The 15163-nt window shown below is 40.5% G+C and overlaps 1 protein-coding gene across 1 annotated transcript in view; it reads left to right on the top strand.

Annotated features, from left to right (window-relative positions):
• Positions 1 to 1943: 1943 nt before the first annotated feature.
• Positions 1944 to 15163, top strand: part of MEP1B (meprin A subunit beta) — a 45852-nt gene continuing 32632 nt past the window's right edge. Inside the window, exons 1-7 of the mRNA XM_082755386.1 lie at positions 1944 to 2714; positions 3503 to 3668; positions 5208 to 5323; positions 7019 to 7087; positions 7577 to 7682; positions 8520 to 8627; positions 10046 to 10102. Of these exons, the coding sequence (XP_082611512.1) occupies positions 2608 to 2714; positions 3503 to 3668; positions 5208 to 5323; positions 7019 to 7087; positions 7577 to 7682; positions 8520 to 8627; positions 10046 to 10102 (729 nt within the window). The 5' untranslated portion in view covers positions 1944 to 2607. The remainder of the gene's footprint in view (positions 2715 to 3502; positions 3669 to 5207; positions 5324 to 7018; positions 7088 to 7576; positions 7683 to 8519; positions 8628 to 10045; positions 10103 to 15163) is intronic.

Below are 15163 nucleotides of genomic sequence, written 5' to 3'. Positions count from 1 at the left end.
GCAAATAACACATGGCAGCTCTGTAGTGCCTAAACTGGGCCTTCTATAACTCTTCCTGTTTAATGTAGCTTCATGGCATGAGTAAGGCCTATCTCAATTTGGTTATGCAGCTGTGTACAGCCCAAACAGGTGCACAGAGACATATAAAAAGTGTTCTGCAGGCTTTTTACCACTCAAGGTGTAGTCGGATGTCTTCTTCTGGCTGTTCTTACACTACCGAAGAGGTCACTGCCACCAACTGCTGTTTCCTCTGGTTCCCTCTTTCCTCTCCAAGCCATGGGCCCAGATGACAAGGGGGGCATCGCCTCTTACTGCTGATGACCAAAAGATACAACATAAATAGCTCCGATGGATGTCTGAAGCCTAAATTGTTTTGAAGAGCTGGAGGCATATGTGAACCACAAGGCTTAGTGTTTTGTACTCTCTCTTCCCTAAAAATTTAATCACGGGCTAGAGAGAGCTCCTAACTAGCAATTTCTTCTAGACATCTACTTGTGGTAGAGACAGCTGCAGTCCCAAGGAGAAAAGGAACATGAAGGTGAAGGAAACATTTATCTTCAGCCCAGAGAGACCAGGCCCAACCTGAATCTTAGTTTTATTACAAATTAATATAATATCTACAAATTAATATATTCTCAAACAAATACAATCTCTATGAATCTGTTTCTTTTTAAAGCATTGCCAGCATTTTGTTTGCTTTTTATCTGCCAAGAGGAGGTTTATGTTTCAGAGGAGGTCAATGCTAGATGGGCTTAGCAGGTCCAAAGTCTTCTCAATACAGAGTAATTTGTTGGCATAGTTGTATCACTATAATTATATTCTTACAACTTGTTATTGTGGAATAAAAGCGTGCAGTCATACTGCTGGCTTACTGCTAGAAGTTTCTGTCAGTATGATTCAGTAAGTAGAAATTGTGACCTAAATATTACTAATGCCAGTAAAACTACACATAGAAATATGGCTAGTGTTAGTAAATCTACCTATCTCTCTCTCTATATATATTGTACTTGCCATTTATTTTTTTCCTATCACAAGAAATTAATTCTTAGACATAACACAGCTTTTTTATTTATTGATTGATTTATTTATTTTTTATAATGATGGGTATGTGTATATGGAAAGCACTCCATACACGAAGTAAAGTATCACAGAAAGTAACTAATTTTGGGTTATCCTGATGGTCTTTCTTGCTCAAAACTAAAGAGCTGATGTGTTTCTCGTGCTGGATGACATCCAGATGGCCACAGTGAGGGGTCAGGTGCCTTCCTGAATAGCCTGTGTGAGGTCGCATGGGGCCACCTCTATAGGCCATCTTCTGAACCTTGTTCTGCAGCTGATGCTGCTGGCGCAGTCACCTCAGCACTAGGCAGTGTGTTCCACCAGCAATGCCTTACAGCGGAGCAAAGGGCACACGCATAGTTTTTGTTTTGCGTAGGCTACGAGTTTCGTTAGGCAGAGGTATTAGCAAAAGCCAGCTTTGTCAATATACAATGCTGAACCAGCTGCAGAACATTCAATACCTCAAGAGTTTCCTAACGCAAAGTCCCAAATTTATTAGTGCTAGTCAGCATAACTGGAAAGCGTTCACCTAGTTAATAATTGAAGCTCCTGAATGTTATGACATGGATGAAATGTCTGCACTTAGCTGGGTTGGCTGTGGGTTTTTATTATCTCCCGGAGACTCAGGGTGCCCATACAAGACCTGCAGCGCTTCCCCTCGCTACTTGGGGGGCCAGCATTCGCTTTATGCTTTTCCACACCGCTGTTTGCAGCCGCACCGTACTCAAAACAGGGGTGAGGACAGGAACATGAAGCTCGCAGCACCCCAGGGGCCCAAACCCACGGCCACAGAGGGGCCCGGCGGAGCCCCCTGGCGGCGGGCACAGCCCCGCGGCCGGGGGCAGCGGCTCCGAGCCGCCCTTCGCCACCACAGCCCGGGCACCAGGCGGGGGGGGAGCCGTACTCCCTGGGGACATGGGCACCGTCCCCAAGCCCGGGGCCGGGAAGCGCGGGGCGAGAGGTGAAGGGTGAAGGGGCGGCCGTGCCGTGCCGTGCCGTGCCGGGCGGAGCGGAGCGGAGCGGAGCGGGGCGAGGCGAGGCGGCCCCGCCGTGTCACAAGAGTCCCGCCGGGCCGGGAGGCGATCGCCATGGAAACCCAGGCCCGCCCCAGGCCCCGGTCCCGCCCCTGTCCCCCGGGCGAAGCCGTGGTGGCGGCGGCGGCGGCGGCAGCAGCGGGGCCTGGGCGCAGCGTGGAGCCCGGCCGGGGGAGCCGCGGCTGAGCCGCCCGCAGGCTGCGCGGCGGGGGCGAGGGCGAGGGCGAGGGCGGCGGCTGCAGCGCGGGCAGCGGCGGGGAGCGGCGCGGCCGGGGGGCGGGCAGCGAGCGCTGAGGGGCGGCGGCGGCGGCGGCGGCGGCGCTTCCCGAGCCGGGCCCGGGCCGTGTCGGGCCCGTCCCTGTCCCCGTTCCCGTCCCCGTTCCGCCGCCGCCCACCTGGCGCCAGGTGCCCGCCCGCCATCTTCTGGTGGCCCCGCGGGGGGCGCCGCGGGGGGTCGGGGGGTGCTGGCTCCTGGCCCCCCCCGCAGCGCGCTGCGAGGCCCCGGCGCCTCGCCATGGCCGGGGAGGCGGCCGCGCAGCGCTTCGACGAGGATGATTTCTACTGTCCCGTGTGCCAGGAGGTGTTCAAAACGCCCGTGAGGACCGCCAACTGCCAGCATGTGTGGGTATCGCCGCGCTTTATTTCCCTGCCCTCCTTCTTTCCCTCCCCCCCCACCACCTCCAGCCCGGTTTTCAGGCAGCGCCCCGAGGTGAGGCAGGTTGACAAGGGCTCGGTGCGAGGCTGGCTCCTGCTGAGGTGTCCCCAGCACTTCTGGGCTTTGTTTGTGCCGCCCCCCGTTCGCTTTCCCGACGGGAGCGTGGGTCAGCTATTCCCTCTTTCCCTTCGTCCGTTCCCAGTGGAAATCCATGCCTTCCTAGAGGAACGTTTAATCACAATTTACTCCTCTACTTAACCATACAGGTTACATACAGTAGAAAGGCAAGATACCCTTGATAGTTGGTGTACAAGGCTTCGCGAAGAAGCCTGAGGAAAAACGCAGAAGTGAACGAACTGAAATCTTTGGGAAAACTACAGAAACGAGGCTTGGCGGTGTTTTTGGCTCCACTTAAGGACAATAAACAGGAATTAACTATGATAAGATTTTCCAGTGTCACGTGCCTGCTGCACCATTTAATATCTCATTAATGATCAATCCAGTGTACAGCTCGGGAGCACTAGACAGAAAATAGTAAGATCTTTACCTGAAATTCATTGCCAGCTTCCCCTAATTTCTATATACTTCTTTGTAAGCACTGTTCATTTTTCTTATGTCTATCTTCTAAAGATTTTTGTTCAGTAGTCTGCGATGTATCGCTTTTTTTGCTAATAATCACTCATTTCTTCTGAAGGACAAATATCTAACTTTTTTCACTTTGCTAATCTGTGTTTGTGGTAACTTTTCAATTTAGATTTTGCAGGAAGTGCTTCTTGACAGCTATCAGAGAAAGTGGAACACATTGTCCTCTCTGCCGGGGGAGTGTGACTAAAAAAGAAAGATCTTATCCCAAAAGGGCTCTAGATGTTGAAAACAATATGAAGAAAGCTTCTGGGGGCTGTAGATGCTGTGAGAAGCAGGTAGAGTAAAACTTTACAAAAAGTTGAATAACCTTGTTCTTATTTTTAAACAGACACACTTGTACTGTGTGCTTTTCATGTCTGGGAGCTAAAAAAAAAAAAAAAGCCTGTAGTAGTTTGGACTTAGTTTTATTTGGCTTGTATATATGAGGCACGCGATGCCTACCATTAGCTACCTGTTAGGTATGCTTAACATGTAAACTGAAAGAAGATCTTGTATTGTCTACAGTGACTTTCTGAGTGGGGTGCCAGTTTTTCCTCCAAAACAATGAGAAAACTGGATATAGCTATAAAACTGGCAAAATAAAAGTTAGGTGACTGAAAATGAAAGTTAGAAATGTATGGAAAACCTCAGACACTTTCAGTAGGGAAATGAAAGTGCATAGGGTTACTTCAAAACTTAATCAAGTTGTGTTTTTTGTTTGTAATTTAATTCTGTACATAACATACAATCATGTGGATGTTTCTCCCTGCACCACAGAACATTAGTCCGTTTATTTTGTGATGGGGGCATTATCATCAGAACTTTGGGTGAAATCCTGACCCCACTGAAATCTAGAATAATCTGCCTTCTGCTATAACCGGATCCAGGATTTTAGTGACCCATTTTATTTACATCAGATTTCACCCGATCCAGGTAGTCTTTATGTTAGTTGGGTTTCAGCTGGGACTTGGGTCTGCCAGTATGTAAAGGTAGGCTTTTTGCTTTGTTCCACCTGATATGTCCAGATGGAACAACTGGGAGAAAAAAACAGTAACAAGTTGGTAAATCAAGAGGAAGAATGAAGCAGATCTTCAGAAGAATTTTAATGAAATTTAGGCACAGGCTCATGAGATGTGGTCTTGTTCAGCTTGTAAACCTGTAAGCATTTCTGAGAGTGCTGCTGGACCTGAGATTCTGATTTAGGCCATATCCAGTGCAGCTTTGTTCTGACAAAATCTAGGCAATTCATTACTGTCTTACTTGCATCTAAAGTGGATAGGCAGCTATAAGCTGTTGTTCATCTACCTCCATTTATGTTGTGTTTTTTTTTCTTTCTTCTTAAGTAGAAAACTTGTATATTGTCAGAACACACCTAATGCAAAAAGATTTCGCTCTGAATAGAGTAACAGTGGTCCAGAGAAGACAAGGAGCGGTGGTGCTGACATCCTCAGGGCCCCTCCCTACAGTGGCTCATCAGTAATTGATCTTGGATGTGAGAGGTGTAGTTCCCATGGTTTTGTTTCAGTCAAGTGGAGTTCACTCACATCTTGCACTCCTGAGAGAGCTTTCTCAGTTGTCTGGCTGTAGAGGGTTTGGGGAGTGGAAACATTCTCCAGTCTCACAGTGATAGAAGCTCTATAGGAAAAAAAGGAGTTGAAGATCTTATGCGAGGGAGGAAAATGTTCATCCTGAGAGTGGAGGCACAAGTTAAGAGTTCTTGCTGCATATCATGTCTAAATAATCCCTGCATGCATTGCTTTCTGTTGGCAGAATTCTCTTCCTTCTGTCCCTGGATTATTCAGTATAATATGAATAATTTGGCATTTCATTTACAGGTTAGATTTTCATGGATGAGACAGCATTATAAAACGTGTAAGAAGTATCAGGATGAATATGGTGTTTCTTCTATTATTCCAAACTTACAGATTTCCCAAGATTCAACAGGGAACAGGTAATCAGGGTATTTTATGTATAACTATGCATCTTTCTTCCCCCCAAAGGAATTTTTTTTTTTTCCCCAGGACATGTTTTCTTTTAGTAATAATTATTTTCTGTTATATTACACTTCAAAAAATTACAGTTTTTCCAGATGTTTTTCTTTACTCAGCACACAGGAGAAAACCTTTCTACATGATGGCTTGGAATGTCTTTTAGGGGCTCTTTAAAAAACAAACAACAAAAACATGTAGTATTTCCAACTTACTTTCCTTGCTTTGACAGCATTTGAGCAGCTTGCTTTGCAACAGATCTGATAATATCTAGCCCCAAGGAAGTTCCCTTCTTTTATTCCCCCCTCCCTTTTCATAAGTCTGTTTTAGTGGTTATCCTGTTTCAAAACACTACTGTGCAAGCTTTTGTTTTCAGGTTGAATTTGTTTTGAACAGATCTCTTATGAGAGGTATAAGGAATGCCAGCATGTTATACACCATAAAATCAAATGCCATTTACCACTTTGCTTTCAGACAGTAAAGCTAAAGAGCTTTCTTCCTCATACCTTCTGGCTGATGCGCTTTTTTTTTTTTTTTTTGGGGGGGGGGAGAAGGGACAGTGGGAGGGAGGTTTTTTGAAGACCATTTTTACATACTAGTTTCATGGAGTTTTTATTGCATGTAGCTTGTGCTTTATTTACTGTGTGTATTGACATCCTCTTTTTAGCACACTGAACTTCTGTGTGTTTGGTTTTCAATCCACCAGTATACTGAAAGCAGAAGTTCAAACTGTTACCAGAACTAGTTGTAGCAATGTTTAACTGTAGCTTCTGGATACTGTTATACAATTATTGATTATGCCACTGTAGAATACCTTTGCCTGTAACATTATAGAAGTACGAAAAATGTACTGTGACCAGATTTGTGATCATAAATATTCATGTTCTTAGGGTGGTCGGTATATCTGAGCAGCTTCTTCTGGCATAACTTGAGGTGCATATATGGTTAAATGTACTTTATAAAATGTTCCTGTTTGTCACTCTTATTTTAGGAAATTGATATTGTGCACCACATGAGGAAATTTTTCTTGCTGTAGTTGAAAATTTTAAATGACTTGGACAAACACGTGATAGTTAAATGATTATTTACATAGCCATAAGTCAAAAAACTTATAAAATGCTATCTGTCTTATGCTGTTATAGTTCAAAATGCCTTTTGAGTTATGTGGCTGTAAACTCCACTACCATTCATGTTGACTAAATGCTTATTTTATGGTATACCAATTTCCTATAAAATTATATGGTAGTCCACTAAGGGTCACCATGGTAACTAGATACTGAGACATGCTTTGATCCAAAAGAAAAGTTGTAGAAGTTAACATATGTGCCATTTTGTGTTTTGCCTTGAAATTCATGGGACTATACATGGATGTATATGGATATGGATATATATATATATTACTAAATATATATATAACTATATATTACCATGTATATATTTATTACTACCTAGTAGTCAATACGTAATAAATACATAATAAATAAATAAATATTATTAATACTACGTGGTAATAAATATATAAATATAGTAATAAGTATATAACTACATATAATAAATTAATATATAACTATATATTACTATGCTATTACTAAATTTTAAGAAATCTTGATAGTGGAGGACAATAATAACCTAACTTTTTTTTTTTATTTCACATAAAGTAGCAGGAACGATTCAATATCTGATAACGGAGGGATGGCTAATAATCAAATACTTCAAGGAGATACAAGGTAGGCTGCTTTTTTTTTGATAGTTAATATTACAACAGATCCATACAATCAGTGTAAGCTTCTACTAACTAAAAAAAATAAGCTACAGAAAAAAAAAAATCAAAAACCTTTTGTTTCTTCTTCATTTGCATCCATATACCGGAATTTTTCAGTACTTTCCTGAAGGATTTGAACTAAAAGATATTACCAGTAAGTAAGAACAGGATGCAGTTGCAATGCAAAAAAAAAAAAAAAAAAAAAGTATTCTCTGAAGTCCAAGTTTCAAAAGAATGCATTTAGATGTACAAGTAATAAATTTGATTTAAATTTGCAGTTTGGAAGTATCAGTGGAGCTCCGTTAGGTCCAGAGTTATGTTATTAATGGCATTTTTTTGTTGTTGATTTGTCATTATTTTCCCAAGTTCTTATAACAGATGAGTTAAGCTTTTCATAACACTATTTCCAAAACATTTTTTTTTGCTGTTTAATGCTGTGTATTTTTGTTTACAGTGGACATCCAACCTTCAAATGCCCCCTGTGTCAGGAAGCCAATTTTACCAGGCAGCGCTTGTTGGATCACTGTAATAATAGACATCTTTATCAGATAGTTCCTGTTGTAAGTAGTCACCCCCCCCCCCCTTTTAAAATATATTTTTACTAATGTTTAATGCTTTAATACTTTGCTACTTTCATTTTAATTATGTGAAAATTAATTTAAGTGTGCAGTAACTAGTCTGTATCTACACAGGTTGCTGTAGTCTTCAGAAAAACACTGTATTTTACTACAGTGTGTTTAAACTCAAACACTTGGCCATCTTCTGGTCATTTTTAAGACATTTCTCACATGACTGCCTCATTTATCTCAAGTTGAAACAAACTCAGTTTCTAAGCTTGACATTAGTTCCTTTTCACTTAGTAATTCAGATCTGTTTTTACAGAATCTCATTTGTAACATAGTTATTGTTTCATGTGAAACCTACAGTTACTTGGGAAGTAATCTAAGGCTACTTAGGTTATCAGGAGTGGAGGAGAAAAATCTGTTTGGTTTTCCAGTCTTCTCATCTGTTTAGGAACTGTTGTTTTTTCTTTTCACCTACTTGGTCATCTCAGCCCTATGAAAATCCTTCCAAACAATAAGTAGGATTCAGTGATTGCTTAAAATTTAGTAAAGAAAGTAATGGAAATTGGCAAAGGGAGTGACAGACAGAAGTAATAATCCTTCACTTCTTAGAGAAACACTAACAAATTTGGCAAGCTGAAATTTAATTTTTGAATGTTACACTATTGAGGAAAGGATCACATCAAACTATATTTTCTGTAAACAATTTTACTGTATTTTGATAGTGGATGAGTAATAGTCTAGTTATTCCTATAGAACATGTTTTTAATGCATTCTGCATTACCAGTAACTTTTTTTTTTTTTTTAACTCTTCTCTTTTTCTCCCAAATTCAGATCTGTCCTATTTGTGTATCTCTTCCTTGGGCAGATGCTAACCAGGTCACCAGAAATCTTGTTAGCCATCTAAATCTGAGACACCAGTTTGACTATGGAGAATTTGTGGTAAGCTTTCTTGGCTTTGATATGTCTGGGAACAAATAGTAACTTTTTTTTTTTTTTTTTTCTCTAGAAATACAAATGTCAATTAAATTTCTTAAGAGCAGTAACACACTATGCTGCTGCTCTGGGCAGAAGTCTGAAATAGGCCTGTCTGTTGTTAACTTTGTGCTGTCTGCATGGAATGCTATTGGGAGTAGGTGTTGTCAACAGTTAAGCTATGCTCCAAACTGGTCACTTAAGTGTTTAGCTTAGTGTTCTCAGTCTGAACTATTTGTTCTTTTAAAACAGTCTCTTGCTTCTGAGGGAATCATAGATGCTACTCTGTTTTATTGACATTTTGTAGCTATTGTGGCAGAAGTGGCTAAACCATTGTTCTCAGGACTTAAAAGTGCAGCTTTACAAGCTGCTGTGCTGCTACAGCCTCTCTTCCAATATGTTGTGAGAGGGGCTGCATCATGAAAAAGAGACGTGACATTAAATCACTGGTCTGGTTGCCTTCTTTCAGGGCTCACTTGGAGTAAGGGGCCTTGGAGTAGTTGCAAAACTACATAAGCAGATTGTTAGTCACTGGGCTGATAGTAAGTCAAGCCAGCCAGATGAGTCCTCCATGTGGGATCAGGTCTCTGGAGAGTTCAAGCTGTAGTTTCTAGAGTATTTAACAGACTTTGGGGTGCACTGCTTTAGCCTTGTGTGGGATAAACATCGTAGTTGAGGCATAGGCACCCTCACAGGTTAATGAACACAAAGATAAGGTATGTTCTTTGTGTTGAGTGATCTGTGACAAAGATAAGAAGAGCTTGGAGATTGACTTGGGACTGGGCTCTTCAACATGAGTGCATCTTGCTTGGTTGAGGATATAGAACTGGTGGTTGGAATTATGGTTTGAGGAAGCTGCCAGAATTGCACTAAAAAGGTGTATTACTCTGGCATATTAACATCTTGGAATACAGCTCTCCAAAAGTAGCAGGGTTAACCACCCATCTTTTGTGATACAGGTTTGCTTTCTCAATTTAAGCAGTATATTCTTCACAACCTGTGATTACTGTTGTCTGGGGATCACATTTAGTGTTTATTAATGGAGAAGGTTATTGCTTGTTGGAAACCCTGGTATAAGAATTGTATGACACAGTCAGCTTTCCTGAGCTGACTCTTCTGCAATGTAATTGAGCCAGGAAAAGAAGATGGACCCTTCTGTTTAATGAGCCTTGTCCCAGTCATCTGATTCTTCTCCTGTCTCGTGGATCTTGTACTTACTTGATTAAATAAAAGGTACTGTGCAACATAAACAGTCAAGTACCACCAAGTATCACATGCCAATTCCTGTGTTAAACTGTGGAAAATGAATGATTAAAGTAAAGACTCTGGTGCATCTTGAGTATTTGAATATTTGAGTATTTTGATGATGTTTTCATTTTGTTTAGAATCTTCAGCTTGATGAAGAAGCCCAATACCAAAACGCAGTTCAAGAATCCTGTCATGTGAACTTTTAAAGTATAGGCCCCCTTCATCTTACTGACTGAGAGAAAAAAAAATGCATTAATTCTGTTGGTAATCTGAAGCATATATTAATAAAAATAGAATCCAGTAACTAGTTTTCAGGCTTAATTTTTCCACGCCGATAAGGACTTTTCGTAAGTGATTTTACTAAAACTCAAACTAGACATTTTTACTGAGATCTGTCCCTGTGGAATTAGGGACCTTTTTGGAACATCTCACAGTTGTCATGATTGTCTTTAACTTTTACTACTCTGTTAATTACACAGTTTCTTATGTTAATGACAGATATTTTAACTGACCAGTAACAATTTGAAAACAGCATGTTGGAAAGCGATGCAAAGATGCTCTGTTGCACTGTTGAATTTTTTTTAAGTTCATTTTTCATCTACTAAGATAGCTGTGAGATAATAATTTTTTCTTCTTCCTGCCTAAGGACAAAGTTTTATTTGATGTTGTGGTTTGTTTTTTACCATTGCTATGTAAATGAAAATAATGCCAATGTAAGAAATCAGAATACTTGTTTTGCGTAGATCAGCAGTGCAGAGGAGGTTTCTTTCACTTTCACTGAGAAAGAATGATGCCATTGCCTGGGAATAATTACATCTGTGTTTTCCCTTTTTGAGCATAACTAAAGTAGGACACTTACTTAGTAAACTGGATGAAGAGTTTTCTCTGTACTCCCAACTATTCCTGAAGACCGTCCTCCTGATATATTGGGTTTGCTTCTGTCCTGCCTTTCTTGGGAGACTGTGTAAGTAGAGAACTAATTGGCTTCAGACCTACCAGTGCTCAGAAATGAACTTGTTTATTTTGGTAAAACTGATGAGAACTTCAACACCTACTGCATCCAAAGACTTGAAAAAACAGTTGAGAAGAAAAACTTCTTTTAAAATAATTACCAACATATTCCTATTCTAGATAACCATAACCCCAGCAAGACAGTTATTAAAATCAGAGGAAAAAAATTACCTAGGCAATTTTGAATTTAAATAGAAAATCGATTTTTTTAAATAATGTTCAGATATTTAATACTGATGGGAGGAATGGGAAATAAAGCTGCACAGATAACTTTTTTTGAGATTCAGACAGAGAGAGTTCTGAATATGTACCTTTTAGGAGTGACTCTTCATGTTGCATTACTATCATCCATTGGCAAACTGTTGTTCTTATGTGTACTGCAAATGTGGTGAAGAGCATACCCAGTAATTTTTCTGGTCTAGTTAATGAGTTATATGTAATAATATCAGTAGTGCAGCAGAAGTACATTCTGCTTCTTGTACCCTCTCTCCCATTTGCTCTCCAAGGTTTTGATTATTCTTTAAATACTAGAACATTTCTTATTCTGTTAAGGTTGAAATGCCTCATTCTACAATGTAATGGGTTTCAAAACTGAACCCTAGTTATAGTATGTTGAGTGTTGGAATTAAAACGCTAATACACTGTAACTTGAAATTTCTATCTTCTATTTTCAAAAAGTCTAAAACATCACTGAAGGAATCATAGCTGGCTAAAATACAGCTAAAATCAGCTATTTCAGAGATCCCTTTTATAAAACATGAGTGGTATTTTTTTACTGTCTTGATATGATATTTTGACAAAAGGCCAGAATTCGATCTGGTGCTCCACCTTTCTTGTTTGCCTTCGTATTCCTATCTGAGTGTTCTCACTCTGTAAGCTCTAGTGCTTGTTCTGACCACATACTGTTTTGGTGTGGTTTTCTCCAAATGTGATCTAACTGAAAAGTTTTAGATTTTTTTTTCTCTGTTCCTCTATAAAGCTAGCTGTGAAATAGCGTCCTTAAACAGAAAGAAATTTCAAGGTAGCCTGATACTAAAGTTGTAATTTTTAAAGATAAAATGACCGTGGTGTTTGGTTTTTATTGCTGCATAAATGTTCTAAGGGATTTAATAGTTATATTAAACTTTTTTTAGATTCAGTGAAATATTTATCTGATCTGGCAAAAAATGCGTGTAGCCAATACAGATTCAGAACACCTCTTGGACACTGGAACTAGTTATTTCTGTTACTTGAACATAACCTTGAGAATTGCAAATATATTTACATCTACTTTAAAACTCTGGGAAAACATGTTTTTCTATAGCAATAATTAGTTGTCACTCGGTGAAGAGTTGCTGAAGTAGCATTTTGGTCATGTTTAAATGCTGAAAGACTCAAATGCACATTTTAAAGCACCAAAAGGCTACAAACAAAATATAAAAAACTTGCAAACTGTTTATCCTCTTTATTTGTGTATACTAAGATCTGTACTGGTAGGCGTTGCCTTGCTTAATGTTTTATACTTCTAATATGAAGATATTGCATCCAGTACATTCACTAGGTAAGCGTTTAATGAAAATGAACCATCTAATTAAATATGCTGCTGCTGGTCATGATCTTTCTCACTGAAACTTAAAACGTGCACAAAAAAGCTGTGTATTTGTAATAGGTCATGCTTATACTCAGAACATAAAAAACCTTTACTGGGACATTGCTGTTGAACAATGTTTTTCATGTTCATGTTGCCTTGTGTATGGTTTCAATATGCTACATTATGTTGGAATTTTACCTTCTGTTTTTTTTCGATTAAAGTTATTTTATTTTCTATTTGTCTCTTTGTTGCATAATAAAGATGATCATTTCCTTTGGCACTACTTCTTCCTTTCCAGATGCTTTCTAAACTTCAGTTAATTGTCATTCATATGCCTTCATAGTATGTTGCTTGAACTAATGAGTTTGGCCTTGGCTCATGATCCTCTCATGAGCTGACAAGCTACCTTAAATCACATCATAAGATATTTCCACGAAGCAAAAATGATGATAGGTTGGACAAAACTGTTACTCATGCATCTTTTCCTCCCTCTCATATTAGTATGTTGCTGTCCCATGTGATGTTAACAGAAAAATAACCTCCTAAAAGAAGGAAAGATGTACGTAACGCTTGGCACTGGTAGCAAACCTTGTTATCTGAAAGTAGATTTACTGAAAAGAGTTAATGTTTTTCTTAGGAACGACTCGTTGATAGGTTTGGGCTGGCTGACTTACTGGACCAGCTTGGTGGCATGCAGGTGGTTTATCCTTCTGCCCCTGTATTTTTGAGCAGAAAAACTTGGTTATTTTTTGTGTTTTTACATTCTAGGATCATACACATGATAAGATGGTTAAGACGTTTGAATTAATATCTTATTTTGAATGATAGAATATGGCAAAATACATACCTTTTAGTTTTTATTAGTTTATTGTTTGTTCTCCTTAGAATGTAGTTTTGTGAGCTCTAAACAGATTATTGTACCACCTAAATCTGGTTATAAGCCCTTTGCTAGAGATTCCATTTAATTTTCTTTTACTGTAGCAAAGTATATTTCATTATGTAGAGAGAATGTACTCCATTGTGTTTAGCTCTCATTGGCAGCACGTTCATAATAGGATAAGTGAGCTCTGTAGAACTCCTCCTTGTCCTGCTCTAGTCCTAAATCAGGACTTCATTCCTGAGGAGAGAAGGGATCAGTTGTGTACCCAGGTTGTCTTCTGACAGGTCGTCAGGGCTAGCATGTATTCTGTGCTTGGAAGGCATTTTTCAGTCCCCTCTTCAGATGTTGAGACCAGTGATACTTGAACACGAGTGTGCTATAAATATTTCTATAGTATTTTTTAATATCCTGTGTTTTATGCCGAAACACACACATGAATTCATGGATCTTTAATGCACATGCTCTTTGCTGGGCCTTGTAAATGCTATGCACTTTGTGAAATGACACTAGAACCTGCAGCCAAAGTTGTTTTATTGCAGACAAGCAGAGCTACAAGGATATCTTGCAATAGGAACCTCTAAGTTCAACGAGCAGAGGTGTAAAGTCCTGCACCTGTGGGGGGAACCATCCCTTGCACACATAAAGGCTGGCGGCCACCAACCTCGAAAACACTTTGCTCAAAAAGATCTGGGATTTCTGGTGAACACCAAGTTGAACAGGAGCCAGCAATGCGCCCTTGCAGCAAAGAAGGCTAACGGTATCCTGAGCTGCATCAGGCAACGCCTGGCCAGCGGGTCGAGGGAGGTGATCCTTCCCTTCTCAGCACTGGTGAGGCCACACAGGGAGCACTTTGTCCAGTTCTGGGCTCCCCAGTCCAAGACACAGACATACTGGAAAGTGCAACAAAGGGCTGTGAAGGTACTGAAGGGCCTGGAGCACTTCTGTGTGGAGAGGCTGAGAGAGCTGGGTGGGACTGCTCAGCCTGGAGAAGAGGAGGCTCAGGGGGGAGCCTCCCCCCTAAGTGTCTTATCAGTGTCTGTAAATACCTGAAAGGAGGTGCCAAGAGGATGGAGGCTCTGTTCAGCAGTGCCCAGTGCCAGGACAAGAGGCCATGGGCACAAACTGGCCCACAGGAGGCCCCCTCTGAACACCAGGCAGCACTTCTTTATGTGTGGGTGATGGAGCACTGGCACAGGTTGCCCAGAGAGGCTGTGGATCTCCTCCTTGGAGATCATCCAAAGCCACCTGGACACGGGCCTGGGCACCCTGCTCTGGGTGGCCCTGCCCAGACCAGGTGATCCCCAGAGGTCCCCTCCAGCCTCTGCCATTTCTGTGAAAAGCATCTTCAAGGTTCTTCTAGAATTGTAGGAAATTAGCAATGAAAGGACAGAAACACTATATAGTTTTTTCTCAGTAAGGAACACATTTAAACTCACTTTTAAAAAGCTCTTCGATGTCCTGTTACATGTATAATTGAATACATGTCGAAGACAAAATTCAGGACCTCTACTATAAAAAGGCTTTGCAATAGTGTTAAAACTGCCACTTCCCAGTGAATTACCAGGCTCTGGTTGACTTTTTTTTTGGAGTGTTACTGTGCTTAAACTGTAAGGCTGCTCTGGAAAGGGCCACTCTTTACCTCTTCATTTTCCCTCCCCAAGCAGCATTGTTCTGTCTGTAACACTTCCCCCCACTCACTCCCCTTTCCCAGTTCTATAGCATTTTTTCTGTGGACAGGAAAGAGCTTTAAAAAAAAAAAAATTAAAATAAATATTCATATGTTTACTCCCCACC

Source organism: Aythya marila (assembly GCF_965140915.1).
Source record: "Aythya marila genome assembly, chromosome: 2".
NCBI classification, from domain to species: Eukaryota; Metazoa; Chordata; class Aves; order Anseriformes; family Anatidae; genus Aythya; species Aythya marila.
This window is presented reverse-complemented; position numbering and strand designations above follow the sequence as displayed.